At 39.2% G+C, this 25,929-nt stretch overlaps 2 protein-coding genes across 7 annotated transcripts in view; one reads left to right on the forward strand and one right to left on the reverse strand.

The window, feature by feature from the left end:
- Positions 1-25,929, reverse strand: part of SMPD2 (sphingomyelin phosphodiesterase 2) — a 45,598-nt gene that overhangs the window by 5,512 nt on the left and 14,157 nt on the right. Inside the window, exon 2 of one of the 3 annotated variants that reach the window (XM_059941437.1) lies at positions 20,661-20,897. The exons of 1 other annotated variant lie outside the window; for it this stretch is intronic. The gene's annotated coding sequence lies outside the window, so the exon portion shown is untranslated. Of the gene's footprint in view, positions 1-20,660; positions 20,898-25,929 lie in introns of those variants that run through there. One more of the 3 variants, XM_059941438.1, reaches the window with a different exon arrangement.
- PPIL6 (peptidylprolyl isomerase like 6) overlaps positions 1-25,929 on the forward strand; it is a 36,599-nt gene that overhangs the window by 3,726 nt on the left and 6,944 nt on the right. For 3 of the 4 annotated variants that reach the window (XM_059941439.1, XM_059941440.1, XM_059941441.1), the window contains exons 2-6: positions 863-958; positions 4,064-4,252; positions 7,340-7,402; positions 7,507-7,654; positions 16,923-16,979. In XM_059941439.1, coding sequence (XP_059797422.1) covers positions 863-958; positions 4,064-4,252; positions 7,340-7,402; positions 7,507-7,654; positions 16,923-16,979 — 553 coding nt within the window. The remainder of the gene's footprint in view (positions 1-862; positions 959-4,063; positions 4,253-7,339; positions 7,403-7,506; positions 7,655-16,922; positions 16,980-25,929) is intronic. The other variant, XM_059941442.1, reaches the window with a different exon arrangement.

Genomic DNA, 25,929 nt, shown 5'->3' on the forward strand with positions numbered 1-25,929 from the left:
CACATCCTGGCTTTCTCCCCCTTGGACTATCCACCCTTGATGAAGCATGCCAAGCCAGTGTCCCCTTAGACCACAACAGAAGTGGCCAGATGACACTTTTCCCTGTTGGTCCATTTACTTCTCAGACCTGCTCAGAAAGGTGATGCCTAACTGTTACTGCCTCAACTGCCTTCCCTCCTTGCTTTAGGAGGAGGCAAAGTGTAACATAACAGGAGCCAAAACTTTTTTTTTTGACAGATGTTGTTAACCAGTAAGAATTTTCTCTGATTCATACAGACAAAACAAAATACATTAAGTCAATACATGCTCAATGTCTAGACCAAAACACATTTAATATTTACTTCTCTTTTTCCCAAGGGGTATAACCACAACAATATCCTTTTGGTCATTCTTCATATGTCAGTGAATTAAAGCAATAACATTTCTTTATTTTAGTTAAAAGTATCCATAGATCCACTGAGGTTTAGTAAGAGTTTAATTTAGGGAAAAACTGGTCCTAAAAGAACATGGCAGGTCATGAAACTATTGGCATAAACTCACTTGTACATTTGTTTATGCAGTTGCTATGTGTGGATGGTCCACTATGTACCAAATATTGAGGCCAGTGGGAAACTAAGACATAGTCTTTGCCCTCAAGGAGCTTATTCTCTTCAGATGAGAGACCAGTTAGTATGGCCTGGGGAGGGACTTACTGGAGGTAAGCACAGGGGCCTCTGGGAGCTGGCAAGGGGCATCTAAGCCAGACTGTGGCTTGGGTGTATGTTGCATAAAACTTCCTGAAGACCCCATAAAAATTGGGGGGAATGATTTCTACTTTAAAAGAGAACTTACTCTAAAATAATTATTCTATTTTGAAACCTAGAGTCTGAAGAGTAATTATCCATCCAAATTTGAAGACCCTATAATAGTTCCTGTTCAAGAATTTGCATGGGATCAATATCTACAGGAGAAAAAAAGGGTAAAGGATATTTGGGGTGTGGGAAATGAGCCAAGTTTTGCCTGATTTATTTACATATGCATTGGTTTGGAAAAACTGAAGCAGTAATTTTGATACAACTAGATTTTATTTCTCTAAATTATGCACTTTTCCTAAATTATTTCAGTCATTTTACCAAGCTGATTTTAAGAAAGAGTCAAACATTTACAGAATTTTCTTTTGGAAAGCATATGATAAAGGTAAGCTTTAAACTCTCAGTGCTGCTATTTACTCCTGCCCATGGCTACCGCTTTCCCGGCATATCACTTACTCATACTTCCTGTGACACTCGGGCACTCAGGTTACTGTGGTCTGGCACTCTTTTTGGCCCTAACTCTGGAAGGTTTCAGTGGTGTCCAGCACAGATATAGCAGGGGAGCATGTAGGGTTGCCTAGGGGAGCTCTGATGGTAGGCGCCAACTTCCCACAGGGTAGCCGTGTCCTAATGGAAGCGTCCTTCTCTGCATTCTCCCCCCTAACAGTACCCTTGGAGAACTCCAGACCCTAAGGCTGGCAGAGCTTATCCAGGGATGGCAGATTGGTTTCCTCTTGGGTGCCATCCCTGATTAACTGGTAGTGCTGCCTGGAACATGTGGCATCCTGGCTCAGATACAGCTCAGGTTGGGGGGCAGGCTAGAATGGGTACGCCTCCTGCTTGTCACCCTTGGCCCAGTCCTGTAGAGTCCCAGTCCTGGCTTCCCTGCCCAACCCCATCTCTCAGTGGCTGATGAGATCCCATTTCCCCTGACCAGAGCAGTTTTGATTGTCCTGTGCTAGATTGCACAAGGATGTCCTGTGATTTATCATGCAGATAGTGCGGCTTTACTTCACTCTCTGCTCAGTCACATGAACGGTGCAAGACTGAGTCAAGAATACCATATGTTAAGTCTCATACCATTTTCACAGCCACAGTACATTTTCATTATATAATTCAAACAGAACCATAACAAATACTTACCTATGGTGCTTATTATATGCCAGGCACTATTCTAATGACTTCTATAAATATTAACTCTAATCATTACAACAACCAGGGTGACCAGTGGTCCTGGTTTGCCTGGATCTGAGGGGTTTGCTGGAATGCATGAATTTCAGTGCTAAAACTGGGACAGTCCCAGGCGAACCCAGACAGTTGGGCACCCTACATAAAACAGTATGTTTTTCTTAATTTTTATCACCAAACTTCCTAAACTGCCTATCGTATCGTGCTCTCCACCTACAGGAAGGCCATGATTTCACGCTTCGTGGTTTGCACCCGTTCCTCTTCCGTATTCCCACCATACTCTGAAAGACTGGTGTGGATTCCATTCTGCAGTTTCTGACCCTTGTCAGCCTGGGTTGCTAACCTTGAGCTGTTTTGTGTTCTCTTCCTCTGCTTTTCTCATGGGGCCTGAATGAGGCTTCCTAGGTCATCAATGCTGCTTCTTCCCACATATCCTTAACTTCTGTCTCCTCCCTCATCTCCTGGATACTTGCCACCCTAACCTCGTCTTCCTCTTCAGGCCAGCTTTTTGTTCTCCTTTCACATAAGCATTGTCTTATGTTATACATAGTGCTTCTTAGCACATTTGAGGTTAGTCTGCACTGGCCTCACTGCTTCAGTATAATGTAATGCCAACCATGAGGGATGGCTTCAGAGCCTTTGGGAAGGCCCTTTTTCCCCCTCCAAAAAAAGGCAACATCATACATCTTAGTGCTGGAAAGCCCTAGAAAACATCGGGTCCAGCCTGCTATCTTGAGGCAGGCGATGGCTCCTCATGTATAGAAGACACCCAGACAAGGCACGTAACCTTCAGCCTCCGAATAAAGTGTACCTGCTACTGCATTTCTCCTACCAGGGTAGCTAAAATATCCACAATTAAACTTTCCCTCCCCTTTTTAAAGTTTTGTGTCCCGTAAAATGTGAGAACCCTGATGAATTTCAACATTCCAGGGAGTACTGACCCATAGGCTCAGTGATTGACAGTTCAGCATGAACAAGTTTAGGAAGTGAGGAATCTGAAGCGAGCTCCTCCTGAGAGAAGAGCCGGGAATGGAGCACGCTGGCAGCTGAAGGCAAACCGTTCCCCAAACCGGCGTTTCTCCAAGTGCGGTCTCCAGACCAGCCGAAGCAGCAGCGTCCCATGGGACGTTGTTAGAAATGCAGATTCTCAGGCCCCATCCCAGAATCAGAAACTTGGGGTGGGGCTCAGGAATCTGTAATTCTGACTGCCCACTAAAATTGGAGAACAGCTCTCCCAGATGATGCATGGCTTTGCCAGGACTGGCACCGGGTAATAATAAACCAGATCTACTCAGAGGCCACATTACTCAGTGGCCACACACTGAGGTTTAGGAGGTTGGCTGGCAGTGCTGTATGGATGAAAACACCAATGCACTTCATTCTGAGGGGCTTAGGGCTTAAAAGTGTTAAGAAGGGACTTCCCTGGTGGTCCAGTGGTTAAGACTCCGCACTTCCACTGCAGGGGGCGCAGGTTTGATCCCTGGTCGGGGAACTAAGATCCCGCATGCTGCGCAGCCAAAAAAATAAATAAATTACTTGAGTTAAAAAAAAAAAATTGTTATGGAAGAGGTGAGTTCTCTTCCTCACGGCCCCTGGCGTGCCCCGCAAACTGCTCCTGGCCCTCAGGAGGCATTTCCTCACCTGGTCTGATTTCCCTCCATCAAAAAAGCGTTCTTTCCATCTTTCCCATTGAAAACCATGTCTTATTTAGGACCCCTAACCAACTATGCATACAGTGCTTCAGAAATGAAGCTAAAAGACTGCATTTTGTTTTCAAATTAATATAACAAGTATGCTATGCACGTAGACTTTTATTACCAGATTACCATCTATTTTCTAAGATCGTACCATTTTAAAGATCACTGTTAGGTCATTCTTTGATTTCAACACCGTCAGAGTCTTGAAAATGTTCTTAAATTCCCTTTGAGAACAAAAAATATATTTTCTGAAAGACGGCAAAAAATATATTTTTTAAAGATTCAGCCCTAGGGTTGATTCAAGCTCTGGCTTGTGGGTTTAGCTAGGTTCCCCCCTATCCCTACCCCCACCCCCCTTTACCTTTTTTTGGTCCTTTTCCCTTACAGGAACTTAAGAATGAAATCTGGGAATATTCTTCCTATGTGATGTGTTTTATTAACGATCAGCTCCTGGGTGATGCACTTGATCTTCAGAAATGGGCCCACAAAGTGTGGGATATAGTTGATTTTAAGCCTCCTGCACTTTATGAAGCACTTACTATGGATTATTCTGCCAAATTCTTAAGAGACACGAAGGCAAGTTGCACTAATTTTTTAAAGGAAAATAGTGGAATCTTTGAGCATTTACATTGATTGACCATTAATTACTGATAACCTAGCAAAGGGAATATAAAAGAGTAAGAGACTAGGTTAAGTTCTCAATGACCTTATGATCCAGTTGCAAAGGATTCATGGCAGGGTTTGGCTTGGTGGTGTGTAAAGCAAGCCTATCTCACAGCAGGCAGATGGCACCGGGAGAAGATCATCCCTGTTCAAACATTCCTACTCCCCGCTAGAAGCTTATATGCATTAATTGTCATCTATTTAAAAATATTAAGACCTTCCCCCTCAGAGAAGGTCAAGCCTATCCTTCATTCACCTTTAGCATGAAATATTTTAATTAATACTTTCTAACAACCTAAGTGACAGCTACTGCACTAGAGAATGGCAAGTTTGAGAAGGTGACATTTTAAAGCATGACACATAGTTGGCAAGAGCAGGACTAGACAAGCTATGGCATTGGGGAGGTTTCCAATGGCAGAGGACAGTTAGGAAGTGTGAGGTCCAGAGAGCAAGAGACCGCCATCAGGGTGGAATGGCAATAGAGGTAAAAGTATGTAATTTTGCTCAGAAACCTTGTAGCCAACACTTACCACATGCTGAAAATTATTTCACGCCCATGGTGGCCTGTGCCTACATAAAGCCCCAGTGCTAGGATCTGAGTTGTGCAAAGGCAAAGACCTTGTCTCGTTCACCCTTGTTCAACCACTGCCTTGAACAGAATCTGAAACATTGGAGGTGCTCTGTGAATATTTTGTTGAATAAACAATGCACTTGGAAAATGCTTGAAACTCTAGGGTGTGGGGAGGAAGTTAACATTCATAGCAGTTCATTCCCAAAGGGACAGGAGTCTAGAAGTACATGGTGTACTCTGGGAATGGCAGGGGACAGCAGGGAAGCCAGAATTAGTGGGAAATGACACTGGGAAAATGAGAATCAGTCAGGATTCTTGGTGCCAACAGTACCAAGCTGTTCTCATTAACTTGAGGAGAAAAAGTATGTATTAAAAGGATGTTGGTAACCTCACAATTGACAGGAAAGCTGGAGAATCAACTTTGGAAAGCAGGCAGGAACCAAGGGAGACCTGGCAGCAGGAAAACATGGCCAGAGTCACGCCCCAGGAATGTGCAGCCAGGATGCTGCCATGGGTGCCCAATGGCCCTAATGCTGCCTTCACCGAGCATAACTTCTCAGCTCTCCTTGGGTCTTTGTCACTTCCTAGACATCTAAGGCCCCGGGCAGGAGCACCTGACTAGTCGAGCTCAGGTTATATGCCCACACCCTGGCTCACACATAGCGGGGAAAGAGAGGAGGTTCTCCAGAGGCTGGTGCAAACTTGTGAGGAGTTTCTCAAATAGGAAAGGTGCTTAGATGTTTAAAAAAAACAAAAAACAAACAAACCCCAAAACCAGATCCACTAGAGAAAGGTTGAACTTACTGTCCTCTCTTAACCAGTTAGTTAGATTTCATCCAGAAGCAAGCAAGCCAACAGAACTTTTCATCAAAAGTATGACATCATCTTCTTTGGTGTTTCGGAAAAAATTTTAGGGCTGTGACCAAACAGGGTACAGTGGGGAAAGCTTGGTGGCGGGGCGGCCATTTGGAAATCTGCTATAGTAGTGTGAGCTAGAAATAATGACAGCCTGAATTAATTAGTGGCAGTAAGGAGAGAGGACCCAGATTCCAGAGAAAATCCTTGGATTTTTTCCACAGAGGCTAGATTTTTCGTGCTGAGTAAAACCCAGGGACTTGTTTACTTCTGGTTTGGAATGATATAGCAGACAATTAGGTTTGGCTGCTAGGTGACATTATTTGTGTCACAGTCACTTACTCTCTTTTCATTAGAATTTTTAGAATTACCTACTCTTGACAACCACATAAAGATAATATATTGATGCCCAGGGAAGTTTAATGATGTCTGAATGGACTCACTCACTTCAGAAATCAATTATGACTTGCAATATGTCCTTTTTCCTCCTAAACCTATGAAGTTTACTATATTATGCCTCTTATTCTAAAGTTATAATATTCTTTTATAATTAAGAACTTGTAGTACAGAAGCTTAGAGGCACAAACAAATTAATTATAATAAGTATGGATGTAATACTTCATTCCTGGATGCCAGATATTACAATACTATTTCAGTTTTTTAATTAAAAAAAAAAAAGCTTAGAGCGACATAAAACAATGATAGTGATACAACTAAAAGTGATTTCATTTATGCCTCCTAGATTCTTAAGAAATAGGGCAGGGCAAATTATGTACTTGTTAAATCAGGCAGCATTTTTATATATGAGAATGGTGCCTAAGAGTTGAAATGTATTCCATTAGATGTGTTCTGCTCCCTAAATGAATGCTACTGTGATGGAGAACAGTGTTTTCACTTTGGATGCCTCTTTGTAGGGCTAGACAAGGGCTCACAAATGTTAGCTGTCTCTACCAGAAAGGATGTCAATTGAAAACAAGAGCTGGGGGCATCTGGGAGTATGAGGTCATGAATGAAATAACTCAAAAGCACAGCATCCTCTCTTCCCTACCCCTGGTATGGTACCTCCTATTCATATAGTGGCCTTATTTTCCTGCTCAGAAAGACTATGGCCTGGCTCTGCTCAGCTAATCTGTGCAGTCTCTGAAAATCCAGAACACACAGTAACCAAATCCATGGGCTCATGTTGGATCTTTTCCCAGAATTACTCAGGAAAGAAAAGAATTCCCAGTCTGCTGCTTTTTCCAGAGGGAATGACCAGTGTTCCTTTCCACACCCAGTTTGTGATGCAGTGGATGTCTAGGCCATGTGCTGTCAGTCTTGTGTGATAGGTTAATGTGATTCAGAGCTTTACCACTTAAGGGTTTTAAAAAGCATGTTACTTAGGTAGTAAAATTTTGGTATAATGAAACAAAGATCCTTAAGTCATTCTTTTAATTTTGCTGTTACATTATCTACTGTTAATGCTGTCAATCATCTTATCACTGAAAACATTATTCTATTATATTTTTGGTCATTTCTAAAATTTTCTGCTAAAACACTGACCTGCATTACCTTCTTCTCTCTAATTTTAATAGCATAATTTTGTGTTCTTGGACATTTCTCTTGATTTTTATCCAATTGGAAGATTGATTTTTGAGGTAAGAGATTTTTGGTTGTTGTTTTTTAATAAGTTGGGGGGAGTGAGAATCTCTGTCAAAATGGTAAGTTTTTAATCTTTGAAACCTTTTATCTTTATTTTTAGCTATATTGTGATACATGTCCCAAAACATGTAAAAATTTTCAGATCCTGTGCACAGGAAAAGCAGGTTTTTCCCAAAGTGGCATCAGGCTACATTACACAGGTTCCATTTTTCATCGAGTGGTACGGAATGGTTGGATACAAGGAGGAGGTGAGTTTAAAAGCTTAAATACAACTTAGTTGCAACATTAAATCAAAATGTCCAAACTTTTGCTTATCTGCCTTTGTGAAATTCATATAGAATTAGATATATTTAATATTAGATGTTATATATATATTTAAAGGATGTTTTATATGGCCAAATGATGAATTAAGGTATTCATACTCTTTTAAAAAATTCCCTATTAAACTAAACAAATCTAAAGTGTGTTACCAGGAATATTCCAGGTTAAAAAGTAATACAAGAGAGTAGGATAGAGCAGAAGCAAGAAGAACTACAATCCTGCAGCCTGTGGAACGAAAACCACATTCACAGAAAGATAGAGAAAATGAAAAGGCAGAGGACTATGTACCAGATGAAGGAACAAGATAAAACACCAGAAAAACAACTAAATGAAATGGAGATAGGCAACCTTCCAGAAAAAGAATTCAGAATAATGATAGTGAAGATGATCCAGGACCTCAGAAAAAGAATGGAGGCAAAGATCGAGGTGAAAGAAATGTTTAACAAAGACCTAGAAGAATTAAAGAACAAACAAACAGAGATGAACAATGCAGTAACTGAAATGAAAAAATATACTAGAAGGAATCAATAGCAGAATAACTGAGGCAGAAGAACGGATAAGTGACCTGGAAGACAGAATGGTGGAATTCACTGCCATGGAACAGAATAAAGAAAAAAGAATGAAAAGAAATGAAGACCAAGAGACCTCTGGGACAAAATTAAACGCAACAACATTCACATTATAGGGGTCCCAGAAGGAGAAGAGAGAGAGAAAGGACCTGAGAATAGGAAACACAAGAGAAGAAAAGGACCTACAAAAACAAACCCAAAATAATTAAGAAAACGGTAATAGGAACATACATATTGATAATTATCTTAAATGTGAATGGATTAAATGCTCCAACCAAAAGACACAGGCTTGCTGAATGGATACAAAAACAAGACCTGTAAATATGCTGTCTACAAGAGACCCACTTCAGACCTAGGGACATATACAGATTGAAAGTGAGGGGATGGAAAAAGATATTCCATGCAAGTGGAAATCAAAAGAAAGCTGGAGTAGTAATGGAGTAGCAATACTCATATCAGATAAAATACACTTTAAAATAAAGAATGTTACAAGAGACAAGGAAGAACACTACATAATGATCAAGGGATCAATCCAAGAAGAAGATACAACAATTATAAATATATATGCACCCAACATAGGAGCACCTCAATATATAAGGCAAATGCTAACAGCTTTAAAAGAGGAAATTGACGGTAAAACAATAATAGTGGGGGACTTTAACACCTCACTTACACCAATGGACAGATCATCCAGACAGAAAATTAATAAGGAAACACAAGCTTTAAATGACACAATACACCAGATAGATTTAATTGATATTTATAGGACATTCCATCCAAAAACAGCAGATTACACTTTCTTCTCAAGTGCACATGGAACATTCTCCAGGACAGATCACATCTTGGGTCACAAATCAAGCTTTGGTAAATTTAAGAAAACTGAGATGATATCAAGCATCTTTTCCAACCACAATGCTATGAGATTAGAAATCAATTACAGGGGAAAAAATGTAAAAAACACAAACACATGGAGACTAAACAATATGTTACTAAATAACCAAGAGATCACTGAAGAAATCAAAGAGGAAATCAAAAAATACCTAGAGACAAATGACAATGAAAACGTGATGATCCAAAACCTATGGGATGCAGCAAAAGCAGTTCTAAGAGGGAAGTTTATAGCGATGCAATCCTACCTCAAGAAACAAGAAAAATCTCAAATAAACAATCTAACCTTACACCTAAAGGAACTAGAGAAAGAAGAACAAACAAAACCCTAAGTTAGTAGAAGGAAAGAAATCATAAAGATCAGAGCAGAAATAAATGAAATAGAAACAAAGAAAACAATAGCAAAGATCAATAAAACTAAAAGCTGGTTGAGAAGATAAACAAAATTGATAAACCTTTAGCCAGACTCATCAAGAAAAAGAGGGAGAGGACTCAAATCAATAAAATTAGAAATGAAAAAGGAGAAGTTACCACAGACACTGCAGAAATTCAAAGCATCCTAAGAGAATACTACAAGCAACTACTACAAGACAATAAAATGGACAACCTGGAAGGAATGGACAAATTCTTAGGAAAGTATAACCTTCCAAGACTGAACCAGGAAGAAATAGAAAATATGAACAGACCAATCACAAGTAATTAAATTGAAACTGTGATTAAAAATCTTCCAACAAACAAAAGTCCAGGACCAGATGGCATCACAGGTGAGTTCTATCAAACATTTAGAGAAGAGCTAACACCCATCCTTCTCAAACTCTTTCAAAAAACTGCAGAGGAAGGAACACTCCCAAACTCATTCTACGAGGCCATCATCACCCTGATACCAAAACCAGACAAAGATACTACAAAAAAAGAAAATTACAGACTAATATCACTGATAAATACAGATGCAAAACTCCTCAGCAAAATACTAGCAAACAGAATCCAACAACACATTAAAAGGATCATACACCATGATCAAGTGGGATTTATCTCAGGGATGCAAGGATTCTTCAATATATGCAAATCAATCAATGTAATACACCATATTAACAAATTGAAGAATAAAAACCATATGATCATCTCAATAGATGCAGAAAAAGCTTTTGACAAAATTAAACACCCATTTATGACAAAAACTCTCCAGAAAGTGGGCATAGAGGGAACCTACTTCAACATAATAAAGGCCATATACGACAAACCCACAGCAAACATCATTCTCAATGTTGAAAAACTGAAAACATTTCCTCTAAGATCAGGAACAAGACAAGGATGTCCACTCTTGCCACTATCATTCAACATAGTTTTGGAAGTCCAGCCAAGGCAATCAGAGAATAAAAAGAAACAAAAGGAATACAGATTGGAAAAGAAGAAGTAAAGCTGTCACTGTTTGCAGATGACAGGGTACTATACATAGAGAATCCTAAAGATGCCACCAGAAAACTACTAGAGCTATTCAGTGAATTTGGTAAATTTGCAGGATACAAAATTAATGCATAGAAATCTCTTGCATTCCTATACACTAACAACAAAAGATCAGAAAGAGAAATTGAGGAAACAATCCCATTCACCACTGCAACAAAAAGAATAAAATACCTAGGAATAAACCTACCTAAGGAGGTAAAAGACCTGTACTCAGAAAACTATAAGACACTAATGAAAGAAATCAAAGATGACACAAACAGATGGAGAGATATACCATGCTCTTGGATTGGAAGAATCAATATTGTGAAAACGACTATACTACCCAAAGCAATCTACAGATTCACTGCAATCCCTGTCAAAGTACCAATGGCATTTTTTACAGAACTAGAACAAAAAAATCTTAAAATCTGCATGGAAACACAGAAGACCCCAAATAGCCAAAGCAATCTTGAGGGAAAAAAACGGAGCTGGAAGGATCAGACTCCCTGACTTCAGATTATACTACAAAGCTACAGTAATCAAGATAATATGGTACTGGCACAAAAACAGAAATATAGTTCAATGGAACAGGATAGAAAGCCCAGAGATAAACCCACACACCTATGGTCAACTAATCTATGACAAAGGAGGCAAGGATATACAATGGAGAAAAAAGTCTCTTCAATAAGTGGTGCTGGGAAAACTGGACAGCTACATGTAAAAGAATGAAATTAGAACACTCCCTAACACCATACACAAAAATAAACTCCAAATGGATTACAGACTGAAATGTAAGACCGGACACTACAAAACTCTTAGAGGAAAACATAGGAAGAACACTCTTTGACATAAATCACAGCAAGATCTTTTTTGACCCACCTCCTAGAGTAATGGAAATAAAAACAAAAATAAACAAGTGTGACCTAATGAAACTTCAAAGCTTCTGCACAGCAAAGGAAACCATAAACAAGATGAAAAGACAACCCTCAGAATGGGAGAAAATATTTGCAAATGAATCAACGGACAAAGGATTAATCTCCAAAATATATAAACAGCTCATGCAGCTCAATATTAAAAAAAAAAAAACCCAGTCAAAAAATGGGCAGAATACCTAAATAGACATTTCTCCAAAGAGGACATACAGATGGCCAAGAGGCACATGAAAAGCTGCTCAACATCACTAATTATTAGAGAAATGCAAATCAAGACTGCAATGAGGTATCACCTCACACCAGTTAGAATGGGCATCATCAGAAAATCTACAAACAACAAACACTGGAGAGGGTGTGGAGAAAAGGGAACCCTCTTGCACTGTTGGTGGGAAATGTAAATTGCTACAGCCACTATGGCGAACAGTATGGAGGTTCCTTAAAAAACTAAAACTAGAATTACCATATGACCCAGCAATCCCACTACTGGGCATATACCCAGAGAAAACCATAATTCAAAAAGACACATGCACCCCAGTGTTCACTGCAGCACTATTTACAATAGCCAGGTCATGGAAGCAACCTAAATGCCCATCGACAGACGAATGGATAAAGATGTGGTACATATATACAATGGAATATTACTCAGCCATAAAAAGGAATGAAATTGGGTCATTTGTAGAGACATGGATGGACCTAAAAACTGTCATACAGAGTGACGTCAGAAAGAGAAAAACAAATATTGTATATTAAGCCATAGAATCTAGAAAAATGGTACAGATGAACAGTTTGCAAGGCAGAAATAGAGACACAGATGTAGAGAACAAATGTATGGACACCAAGGGGGGGAAAGCGGGGAGGCGGGGGTTGTGGTGGGATGAATTGGGAGACTGGGATTGATATATATGCACTAATATGTGTAAAATAGATAACTAATAAGAACCTGCTGTATTAAAAAAAATTCAAAAATTAAGAAAAAAGTAGGATAACATTTTTTTAACCGAAAGATAATTTTAAATGCTCACCTAAAAAAAAAGTGTATGTAGAAAATACAGTGCTTTTAAGAAACATACTAAGGTGGGAATTTGAAAACAGAATGAAAGAAAAACAGCTTATTTCTCACCAAAGATGTTACATTGTTACAACTGAAGTAAGATCTTAAAGCATCTTGGTCTCCATCTTTGCTTTCTGTTCAGGTCAGTCCTTTGGCTTTACACAGACTAGGTGCCTGATTAGCAGCACAAAATTAAATTTGGAGGCTTTTTAGGAGATATCCCATAGGGAGCAATCAGGCAGCAATTTAAAATTAATTGGCTTAGTGTGGAAGGCGATTTGCTTGAACTTGATGAAATATGCAGGGGCTTAAATTAATAATGTTTCATTATTCTTCTATAATCTGGAACATTCTGAGGCTGATGAGGAGGAAAATGTAGATTTAATCCAAGTATCTTGTATGTAAATCAACTGTTTTTTCTTCAGTTTCTCTAAAATGAGATATCACCAATACTGTTTTCTAACCTAATTATTTTTCACTTTATATAGTATTCATCTTCATATGTCAATATACATAAACACATAAAATGTTTAGGGTCTGCCTAATTTTTCATCATAGTGCTATGCCAATTTAATTAATTTCACATCAGTGAACATTTAGACTGTTCTCCATTTTTTGTTAGTATAAAACAATCCTCAAGAGGGCCCATATCGGGACTTACCTGGTGGCGCAGTGGTTAAGAATCTGCCTGCCGGGGCTTCCCTGGTGGCGCAGTGGTTGGGAGTCCGCCTGCCAGTGCGGGGGACGCGGGTTCGAGGCCTGGTCCGGGAGGATCCCACATGCCACAGAGCTGCTGGGCCCGTGCGCCACAGCTGCTGAGCCTGTGCTCTGGAGCCCAAGAGCCACAACTACTGAAGCCCGCACGCCTAGAGCCCGTGCTCCGCAACGGGAGAGGCCACCGCGGTGAGAGGCCCATGCACCGCAATGAAGGGTGGCCCCCGCTCGCCGCAACTAGAGAAAGCCCACATGCAGCAATGAAGACCCAATGCAGCCAAAAATAAATAAATAAATAAAATAAATTTATTAAAAAAAAGAATCTGCCTGCCAATGCCAGCGACATGGGTTCGAGCCCTGGTCCGGGAAGATCCCACATGACGCGGAGCAACTAAGCCCGTGTGCCACAACTACTGAGGCTGCGCTCTAGAGCCCGCGAGACACAACTACGGAGCCCGTGCACCACAACTACTGAAGCCCGCGCGCCTAGAGCCCGTGCTCCGCAACAAGAGAAGCCACTGCAATGAGAAGCCCGTGCACCACAGCGAAGAGTAGCCCCTGCTCACCACAGCTAGAGAAAGCCCGAAGCAGCTAGAGAAAGCCCGAAGCAGCAACGAAGACCCAACGCAGCCAAAAAAAAATATTAATTTAAAAAAATAATTAAAAAAAAAGAGGGCCCATATCAGTGTCTCCTGATACTTAGTTCAGTGTTGACTGATGTGTTGGGCTTCCGGATGCTGTGTTCTTTGTTTTGCTTTTGGCTAGACCTCCCCTCACCGCTGTGAGCCCCAGAGCAAAATTTGGGAAAAGTAGGCCATGTTACTTGTCTATTTATTTGAAGTAAAATTTCCAAATAGTAAATGTATAGGTCTCAGGCCATGGTTTCAGATCACAAGGCAGTGATGTTTAAGGACAGTTTGGAAAAGAAATTCTGGTTACTAAATTCAAATCCAAACTGATACATATAAGTTGTACCATGCTGGATAAGGCATTTGTCATCTCTGAATGTGTCTTAATCATAATTATAATATCACAGGTTGTGGTGAGGATTCAGTGACATGGTAAGTTGAAAGTGCCAAGCTTTTTAAGTATTCTCTTCCTTCAGATGTCAGATTCCCACAGGGCTGTGAGCAGAATTCGGAGTACAGGAGCTAAGTATGGTTTGGTGCTGTGCCTTAGGATGCTTCCGGGTACTACTGCTCGCCCTTTGGGACCAACAGGCCCAACACAGCCTTCCTTCTCCCGCAACCCCATCTCATCTTCTGACCCCTCCCTCTTGCTCACTCTGCTCCACACATTCGGCTCCTTGCTGTTCCTTAGCACATCAAGCATATGTGTGCCCTGAGGTCTTTTGTTGTTTCTTTTGCCTGAGATATCTACACCCAGCTATTCCTCCATGTTTGCCCTTGCATCAACCCCTGATCTGTTTCTGATTTTTGCTAAGAGTTTATCTCAGCAGGGACTACATGACCACCCTATTCAAAAACTGCCACCTTCCTCTCCATATACCTCTCCTCACCCCCTTCTCTGCTACTCTCCTATCCCCTTACCCAGCTTTATTTTTCTTCCTAGCACTTTTCACCACTGGACATACTATTAATATTTCTTTGTTAACTGATTTATTGTTTCTTTTCACTAGAATATAAGTTCCATGTGGGCAGAGATTTTTATCTATTTTGTTCACTGTTACATCCTCAGGTTGGAGAACAGTGCCTGGCATATAGTAGATGCTTTTTAAGAATTTGTTAAAAGAATGAATGAATGAATGAACAGGTAGTTAAACAGGAAACATACATTCTGTTCATTTCTGAAGTATGAAGTTAATGAAGATACCAAGTTATTAAGCCACTTTGGCAGTTATTAAGCCTCTTTGTGGCTCCCATAGGCCTACTGCCTTTAGAAGGATCTCTTGAGAAATAGTTTAATACATTTTATCATCATCATGGTCATCAGAATGATGGTAAAGATGATAATGAGAGGATACATTCCATAAGTGTGTGATGCTGCACAATAATAATGGCCACTAATGAAGGAGCATGACGCTCTGCCAGGCACCACACCATGTGCTCTCCCTACATGACTGCCTTTAGCCCTCAGAACTACTTGGGAGGCACTTCCCATTATCCCTGTCTATATAGATGAGGAAACAGTTTTGGAAAAGGTAACCAACATCAAGATTGAAATCAAAATCATCTGACTTTGAAGTTTACTTTTAACCACTATTCTGCATTGCTGAATTTGTTGTCAGAAGTATAGAAATAATATTAGATATCCAAAGCTGAATTCAAGGGGGTGGGTTATGGACACAAAAAATATTAAATACTGATTGAAATGGTGTCAATATAAAATATTCACCTGGGAGATCTAAAGCAAAGGGCAAGAGTAATGGCAGGTGTTGGAGACAGAGAGCAAGGGAGTGTCACTGGTGTTTACATAAGTTAGCAGGGGAGGGGAATCACCTGGGCAGATTTGCCTGAGCTGAAGGAACTGGTGCTAGAGGACATTCAAGTTCCGCACGCCTGGATTTAGCCTGGGGCTATTGCAGCAGGCTCCTGAGAACAGCCATAGGCTGGGGGTTGAATGGGGGGATGGGCGGGCAGAAGTATCAGGAGGAGTAGTTGGAGACTTAAGGTTTATCAGTTAACTTCTGAACCAGCTTTAGGAGTAATATAATTTAAATGCTATATGCCCCTGTCCTGCATAAATTCTCTCCCCATGCTTGCAACAGATTTCTTTAAAATAGCACAAGACTCTTTTATTATAGATAAAGCACTCATATTGAGTTTAAATGGCACAGTCCTTCAACAGTTATTTATTGCGCACTATTCAAGGAGGGTGGTCTAGAGAGCTGAAGGAAGTAAAGGGGGTGATGGGGAAAACACAGACCTCAGAGACCTCTAGTTTCATTAAAGCTAGCTTTGCTTCCCTGGTAGCTGTGAATCGACAAAAAAAAATAACTTGTGCATGGAGGATTTTTATAGTAGGATCATTGCCTAAGCCAAAATATGCATATAATGCATATAATGTGAAACAAGTCCTATAAATACCATTTTTAAAAAACCTCATTATATTACAAAGGAACTTCTTTTCTAAAATACCAGATAAATGAGTTATCACCATAGGGCAAGGAATAAAAATTTGAACATTAATTCTTTTTAGCGTATCTATTTTTATTCTTGTGTTAAAAAGACCTTACTGTTCCTATTTCATCCTCTCAGCTTAATCTTTCCATTTTTCTGAAAAGCAAGATGTATCATGGAATAACTTGTGAAATAAGCAGAATTTATATGAACACACTCTTTAAATCGTGACCACAATTATAATTTAATACTTCATCATTTCAAAGGTTTTGCATTAAATTTAACCTATTTCAGAGTTATGAGGGAAAAAAAATGGGATCATGAATGTAAAAGTACTTACAAAATACAAGTGAAATCATTATAGAAATATTTTCATGGTATAGATATTGAACAATTAGGTAACTTACTCTAGTTATTGTTATAAGTGGAATCATAATTTAAAGCATTCTTTCCCTGCCATTACTGTATTCTCTTTTTTAGTCTCAGAATGTTAATGTTTATTTATTGCTGTTTCTCAGATATAGTTGCTGGAAGAGGAGATGGTGGAGAGTCAATTTATGGACCAACATTTGAAGGTATGTATCTTTAAATTTTGTCAGTCATATTTTATTTATTTATTTTTTGGCCGCGTGGCACGTGGAATCTTAGTTCCCTGACCAGGGATTGAACCCACGCCCCTTGCACTGGAAGCGCAGAGTCTTAACCCCTGGACTGCCAGGGAGGTCCCTGTCAGTCATATTTTAATTGATTATTCAAATTTAACAGGACTGGACGATTTCACAACCCCAAATAAGATAGTGTTTGGGGTAATATACCACAAGTACACATACTAAAAGTGGGAGTTTAAAATAGGGTAGGTGGGAAGGCATCCCAGTCCAGTTCAGAACAGCTTTGTACATAAAATTTTTCACTTGCCTAATTATGTTATTTCTTTAGGATAAGTTTCTAGAATTAGGATTGTAGGGGTAGAAGGGAATTTATATTTTTAAGGTTTGTACTTTGCCATGCTCACACTTAGAATTGGTACCTTGATAATCATCCTACTAAGACTGCTGTTGGGGATTCTGGGAAGATGATAGTGGTGGTGGCATAGTTCTTTAATTTTTTGAAATCCCAACATACATACAGACAAAAAAAAATTAGATAGGAAAACTAAAGACCCATGGACAACACAACAAAACTAGGTGACAAGGTATCTACATGAATTCCAAATATAAACAGGTAAGGAGAAACTACCAACAGCCACAAAATCTGCATGGTATCAGCATGTATGTGAGAGAAAGCAGGGCATCTGACAGAGCTGAGAGTACAGAACCCCACAATAGGCAATACCAGGTGAGTGCACGGAGCCCCTCATAAGGCTTGAGGAGGCTGGAGCAGTCTAACCTCTGCGAACCCTCAAAACCGATCTGAAAGGCCTCTCTTCCAGGACAGGCCCTCACTGAGGAAGAAGTGCTGGGAATGGAATAAAAATTATGCAGCTATCGGGACAACACTGATAAAGAGGGAAAGGCAACAGAGTCAGGAAATCTCAGAAAGCAAGTTACCACACAGCTGAACAACACATGAAAACAGCACAAGAGGGAACTTTGTGAAGTTAGGAAAACTACCTTCCTTCTAAAGCCACACCTACTTCTAAACATTGAGGAATACTAATTTTACATAAAACGAAAGTTGCATTAAAAAGCAGCAGAAATTTTCATGATTATTTAAGAAAAAAAAAAAAAAAGGAGCACAGTAACATTGCTACAGATAATGAAAATACCCTAGAAAGAAGGCTCACAGAACAGAGCAAAACTGTAACAATTTCAAAACAAGCTAAAAGACATGAAGACAATGAAATAAGACAGGAAAGAACTCATAAATCAAAATGAGGAAGCTTTAGACATGAGGTTACAGAACTAAAGAAAAGAATTAACAATAAAAGAAAATTTCAGAAATGAACAAATTAGAAGGAACACAAGACCAAATAGGCAGTCCAGTGGTTAAGACTCTGCCCTGCCAATGCAGGGGTCATGGGTTCAATCCTCGGTTGAGGAACTAAGATCCTACATGCTGTGTGGCATAGCCAAAAAATTAAAAAATAAGAGAAGTAGAAGGTAGAAGAAGGAAATTTTTTTAAACCAAAAAGAGATGAAGAAAGATAAAAAGGATTTACAAGAAAGTGATAAATATTAAAGATAGAAAGAGAAGATCCAGCATACAGATGATAAGTATTCCTAAGGAATTAAACCAATGCAAGGGAACGGAACAAACACTAAGAATTAGAATTAAAGAAAACTTTCCTGAAATAAAAAAGGATTTGATATTCTATATTTTGTTTTGGGTGGTGATTACACAACTATACCCAACTGTCAAAATGCATCAAAGTGAACATCTAAGATATATGCATTTTACTGCATGCTTATACCTCAAGTAAAAAGTATCTGTTTAAAAACTTGAAACTACTTACTGAAAGAACACACAGCTACCGGACAATACTGAACCAGAATAACCAACACCAGACATTTTTTACTAACGTTATTAGATACTAAAGAGAAAGAAAAAAATTCCTTGGGCAGGTAGGCAAAAACAGCAAGTGATTTATAAGGGAAAGAAAAGTACATTATCATCATACTCTTATGCCAGAAGAAAATACAGTAATATATTTAGGATGGCTCAAGGAAATGAAAAGTGAACTGGGGACTTTATATCCAGTCAAACTGAATTTGAATTATAAAGGGCACACAGAGTTATCAACATGTAAAACTCTAGGGAATAGTGTTGTCATGAGTCCTTCCTGAGGAATCAGTGACTGTAGCATGAGTTTCATTCAGCCAAATTACAAGAGGGACCCTGAAAGAAGAACTGGTGGTGAGCATTAATCATACAGTTACTTATAAAACTAAAATTTAATGAGGATTAAAAGGGTGAGAGTATGGTATACAATGACTACATGCTTAGTCTAACAATTTTTTTTAAATGAAAGAAATGGGGAGAATATATGCAAAATTTTAAACTATTTTCAGTAATTTTTACTGGTGATGGTATTATTAATATTATTTTGAGATTGTTATATATATAATGTAGGAAAAAACAAGTAAGTAATTATGGGAATTTCTAATTTCATCATTTCCTGTGTCCTTGAGAACTGGAATCTTCAATGTGGAAGAAAGGAGATACAGATGAAATACGATAGAGGTTAATAAGTAAGATATTCCATAGTCCTGAATTTGAATTGGAAATATCACTTTAAACTCAAGAAGTATCATATCTGTATCTATATCTATATCTATATCTAATCTATACCTGTATCTGTAGTTCTACCCATGGAATTCATCTCTAAACAATGACCAGCCGAGTAATGACATACACTCCTGGAATTTAGATTGTTGTTTTGAAATGTCATTTCTTGATTAAAGAAACCAGGGCCTCTGGGACAAATGGCAGATTCCAGTTCTGAGACAGGAAATTTTGAAATGAGCCTGGAACCTCAGTCATGCTATCATGGCATCAGATAGCCAGGAGCGCTATTAAAGATTTACTGGGGTCATGGCAAAGGGCTCAGGAGCCAACTTGAAGAGTCTCTCACTGGCCAAAGATGAAATTATTTGAATAGTAATTACAGTTGATTGAAACCCAACAAATATTTTAAATCCATGAGTTCATAATGATATTATATTATAAAATAAAACCTACTTGCTCACCTCTGGGGGAATGATAGGAAATGAATTCATTATCTTGAAAACTGATAAATATAGGTAAAGAATCAAGCATTTATCTTGCCTTTCCTATAGGAACTATACCAAACTGTAGATAAGGGGAAACATCTTGTTATAAAAGTATTCCAATTAATAATGAAAAGGAAAAATAAAATTAGAATGTCACTATTTTGCTGCCTCCAGGGAAATAATGGATGTAGGCATTTGCTGCATCAGCTAACTTCACAAAAACAGAGGCAATCAGACAGTATGAGCCTTCTGTTGAGAGGACACACTACCAAAGGGACAGAACAAGAGTCTGATGAAGCTGTTGGACCTAGCTCCCAATTTGCGAGAAATGCAATCAGTTCTGCTATAATGTGTTCTTAAAAATCTCTGTGCTCTGTAAAATCATGCAATGAAAACCACAGGACTTATGGCAAAACTGAGGTAAAAAAACTTCCTCGGTGACACATTAATAAATAAGTTAATAACCTAATAAAAACAGTAACACAGTTTTATATATATTATGTGGTCAAGAAATACATCAGTACCATAATAAATAAGGCACTTTACCCTGAAAGCCCCTTGACATCTGTGGAGGTGGCATGGGAAGAGCTGCAGCTTGTGAGCGATCTTGAGGTGGTGGAAGGAGCATTCTCTGCAGCCAGAGGGAAGCTGTAACTCCACATGTGGGTGGATGCAGCTCATACGTGGTGACGGATGTGGCTGGTCACGTCTGAGGTGTGTGTGTTCCTGGGTAGCTAGCTCAGTTCAGCAGAGGCAGTTTCCTACATTCGCCTGGTGGTTCTCCTGCATTAAAGCAGGGGTGAGATTCATCATGCTCAAGTCATTCCCTCCCTAATATATCAATCAAGGTGAAACAATCTGCATCTTCAACACAAGTATTAGCACAGAACCCACAGGACAGGGAACAGAGAAACCTGTTGAACTGCACCGTGTGCGCAATCGGCAAACTCTGGCCTGGGAGAAATTCTAGAGGTGAAATAACTTAGGTTCATTAACAGATAAAGTGTAAAAAAAGAAAGGGATAGAGGTAGAACCTGTGGAGGGAAGGCTGGCAAAGTTATTTTTCTTGAATGGTGGTTAAAAGGGTATTTGCCTTATAATAACTTTTAACAATAATTAACAATAATTCTAACTATAGTGTTCCATGGCTTTTTGTGTCTATATTTTAATACAATGAAAAGGTTTAAAAAAATAATATTCAATCAATGGCCAAAGGAAAAGGGAAAAGTAAAAGCTAGTTTTCCTTCTAAATTCATGTGGAGACAGCTTTATCAAATGAAATCATGCAAGTGACACCACTCATTTATTTACTCATAGAACTTTAAACTCTTAGTTAGGTGCCGACACGGTACTAGGACCTTAGGAAACAAAGATGATGTGACCAAGTTTCCACACTCCAGGATTTTAGTGTTTTTGTACAGACAGATATTTAAACAGATAAAATACAGGCGCGGTGCCCATCGCCATTACAGAGGAAGAACCCAGTGCTGTATGAAAAAGGAAAGAACAGCTGCCTGGGAGATCTGGGGGCGGCACCCAGAGCAGCTCTGAGCTAGGTCTGAAAATAAGACGTTGCAGACAAGGAAAGGACGTTTGGGCAGCTTTCCTGGCACCCTTAATCCCTGATGAGAGTCTACCATACCTCTCCACCCCATGGCCATTATCAGATCACCCAAACTCTTTCTGCTTGGAGGTGCAATTCTGGGCAGAACTTGGGTCTTCTGTCCAGTAGGAGACTGATTTCTTGGCTCATTTCTTCACTTGCCCCTTTGGACATCCCTGTGCCGCCGTCCATTCCCCTTTGCCCCCATCCTTAGATACTATGGGGATTCAGTCTCCAGCTGGATGCCTGGCTCCTCTGGTGCCAAGGGAGCCCAGTGGGTTTAGGGAAACTCTTGATTCCTCAGTTTGTCTGTGTGTTTCACTTCACACAGTCAAGTGAAAAGGAGAGATGCTCCAGAAGGAGAAATGAGTGGCTGAAAGAGAGAGCACAGGACCAGTACTCAGTACAGCTAAAGCATGGGTTTCCCTCCTCCATTTATACTCACCACCCCCCACCTCCACATGGAATGTTAATACGTTGTTGACAGCCAGACCTTCCTCCACATTTCTCTCATTGGACTGTATTTCCATGAGGTGCAGAATTAAAACCCAGGGCTTGTTAAAAACAATCACAACCACAAAAACCACTTTTATTAAGCTTAACACAGTGAATTTAAAAGAATGAAATATATGTATAATTCAATTAGTTGATTGTTTTATAAATTGGTTAATTTTTTTTTTTTAACTTGAGGAAAGTCTGTTTTGCTTTATTTATTTATTTTTTAATTTATTTATTTATTTTTGGCTGCGTTGGGTCTTCATTGCTGTGCATGGGCTTTCTCTAGTTGCAGCAAGCAGGGGCTACTCTTCCTTGTGGTGCACGGGCTTCTCATTGCAGTGGCTTCTCTTGTTGCTGAGCACAGGCTCTAGGCATGTGGGCTTCTGTAGTTGTGGCACGTGGTCTCAGTAGTTGTGGCTCACGGGCTCTAGAGCACTGGCTCAGTAGTTGTGGTGCACGGGCTTAGTTGCTCCACAGCATGTGGGATCTTCCCGGGCCAGGGCTCGAACCCGTGTCCCCTGCATTGGCAGGCAGATTCTTAACCACTGCGCCACCAGGGAAGCCCTGCTTTATTTTGAATCACAACTTTTTTTCTCTTCCCAAAACCTGTTTTGAAGTTAGAAGCTGAATATCAACCCTTTCCCACCGCCACCTTGTATTCCTTATATAATATCCCTAATCCTTCCCACTCTCAAAGGATTGGTGACTCCATGGCTTGAGCTGACTAAAGAAAACGTTATTTATATGAAAAGCAGAAGAAAAAAAGGAATATATTTTTTAAATACAGTATTATCCTTGTTACATTAAGTAGAACAGTTTCTTAACATTAGCATGTGCCCTAATTCACAGATACAGCACTTAAAATCCATTTGTCTAATTCCTAGATCTCCTTGTCTTTATTATTTTTTTAAATAAATTTATTTATTTATTTATTTTTGGCTGCATTGGGTCTTTGTTGCTGCGTGTGGGCTTTCTCTCGTTGCAGCGAGCGGGGGCTATTCTTTGTTGTGGTGCACGGGCTTCTTATTGTGGTGGCTTCCCTTGTTGCGGAACACAGGCTCTAGGAGCATGGGCTTCAGTAGTTGTAGCTCACGGGCTCCAGAGTCCAGGCTCAGTAGTTGTGGCCCACGGGCTTAGTTGCTCTGCGGCATGTGGGATCTTTCTGGACCAGGGCTCGAAACTGTGTCCCCTGAATTGGCAGGCAGATTCTCAACCACTGTGCCACCAGGGAAGTCCCTCCTTGTCTTTAAATGAAAGTGAACATTAATAAAAAGCAAACAGCCTGATGCACTGTCAATATTCAATAATGCAACTAAGTTATACAAAAGTATTTTTTAGTAGAAATAAGAACTGAATATAATGTGGTCTGGGTAGCCATTTAAGGGCTATTCATTTTTTTAAATTGTGAGATTTATCTTATATAGAGAAACTGCATATGTACAATTTAAAAATAATTATAGGGACTTCCCTGGTGGTCCACTGGCTAAGACTCCGTGCTGCCAATGCAGGGGGCCTGGGTTCGATACCTGGTCAGGGAACTAGATCCCACATGCTGCAACTAAGAGCTCACATGCTGCAACCAGGCGCAGCCAAGTAAATACATAAATAAAAATATTTTTTAAAATATATTAAAAAAAATAAACTTAAAAATTATAAAGCAACCCCCCATATTACCATCTTTTTCAAGAAATAAAAACTGCCAGCATGCCAGAAGCACCCCATTTGTCCATCCTCAATAATAACTCCATCTCCCTATTAGAGGTAACCACTAACCTGACTTTTTCCTTGCTTTTCTTGTTAAACACTTGTGTATGGATCCCTAAATAACAGAGTTATTGACTATTTTTGGACTTTATATAAATGGACTCATATGGCAGGCATTCTTTGTGTCTTGTTTCTTTTGTTCATCACTGCCTATGAGATTCATCCATGTCGTCTATAGCTGGAATTCTCTCATTTTCACTACTGTTTAATATTATGATATACCCGAATAATCTATCCATTCAAGTACTGATAAACACTTGGCTATTTATTCCTAACGTCATGTACACAATCAACATGTCTTAAAATAAATATTTCAGTGTCAAAGAGAGTGTTCTGCCTATGTTCTCATCTAGGAGTTTTATGGTTTCAGGTTTTACATTTAGGTCTTTAATCCATATTGAGTTTATTTTTGTATATAGCGTGAGGGCATGTTCTAATTTCATTGTTTTACATGTAGCTGTCCAGTTTTCCCAGCTTACTGAAGAGGCTGTCTCCTCTCCATTGTATATTCTTGCCTCCTTTGTTGTAGATTAATTGACCATGGGTGCATGGATTTATTTCTGGGCTCTTTATTCTGATCCACTGATCTATGTGTCCGTTTTTGTGCCAGTGCCATGCTGTTTTGATTACTGTAGTTTTGTAGTATATTTTGAAGTCTGGGAGGGTGGTACCTTCAGCTTTGTTCTTTTTTTTCCAAGGTTGCTTTGGCAGTTTGGGGTATTTTGTGGTTCCATATGAATTTTAGGATTATTTGTTCTAGTTCTGTGAAAAATGTCATGGGTATTTTGATAGGGAGTGCATTAAATCTGTAGATTGCTTTGCATCTTTGTTTCTTAAGGCAAAAGAAATTAAAGCAAAAATAAACAAATAGCCTAATTAAACTTAAAAGCTTTTGCACAGCTAAGGAAGACATCCGCAAAACAAAGAGACAACCGACTGAATGGGATAAAATATTTGCAAATGATATGACCGACGGGGGTTAATATCTCCAAAACATGTAAACAGCTCATACAACTCAATATCAAAAAAAAAAAGAAAAGAAAACAACCCTATCAAATGGGTAGAAGACCTGAATAGACATTTTTCCAAAGAAGACATACAGATGGCCAACAGGCAGGTGAAAAGATGCTCAACATCACTAATTATTAGAGAAACGCAAATCAAAACTACACTGAGGTATCACTTCACACCAGTCAGAATGGCCATCATCAAAAAGTCTACAAATATCAAACGTTGGAGAGGATGTGGAGAAAAAGAACAGTTGTACACTATTGGTGGGAATGCAGTTGGTGTAGCCACTATGGAAAACAGTATGGAGGTTCCTCAAAAAACTGAAAATAGAACTACAATATGATCCAGCAATTCCACTCCTGGGTATATGTCCAGAAAACACAAGAACACTAATTCGAAAAGATACATGCACCCCAATGTTCAAAGCAGCACTACTTACAATAGCCAAGCTATGGAAGCACCCTAAGTGTCCATCAACAGATAAATGGATAAAGAACATGTGGGATATATATGTATGTATATATATATATATACACACATACATATATATATATACAATGGGATATTACTCAGCGATAAAGAAGAATGAAATACTGCCATCTGTAGCAATGTGAATGGACTGAGAGAATATTATGCTTAGTGAAATAAGTCAAAGAAAGATAAATACTGTATGTTATCACTTATATGTAGAATCTAAAAAATAATACAAATGAATGTATATAACAAAACAGAGACAGACTCACAGATATAGAGAACAAACTAGTGGTTACCAGAGGGGAGAGGGAAGGGGGGAAGGGCAAGGTAGGGATATGAGATTAAGAGATACATACCCCTATGTATAAAACAGAAAAACAAGGATATCTTATATAGCACAGGGAATTATAGCCATTATCTTGTAATAACTTTTAATGGAATATAATCTGTAAAAATACTGAATCA

Source organism: Balaenoptera ricei, chromosome 12 (assembly GCF_028023285.1).
Source record: "Balaenoptera ricei isolate mBalRic1 chromosome 12, mBalRic1.hap2, whole genome shotgun sequence".
NCBI lineage: Eukaryota > Metazoa > Chordata > Mammalia > Artiodactyla > Balaenopteridae > Balaenoptera > Balaenoptera ricei.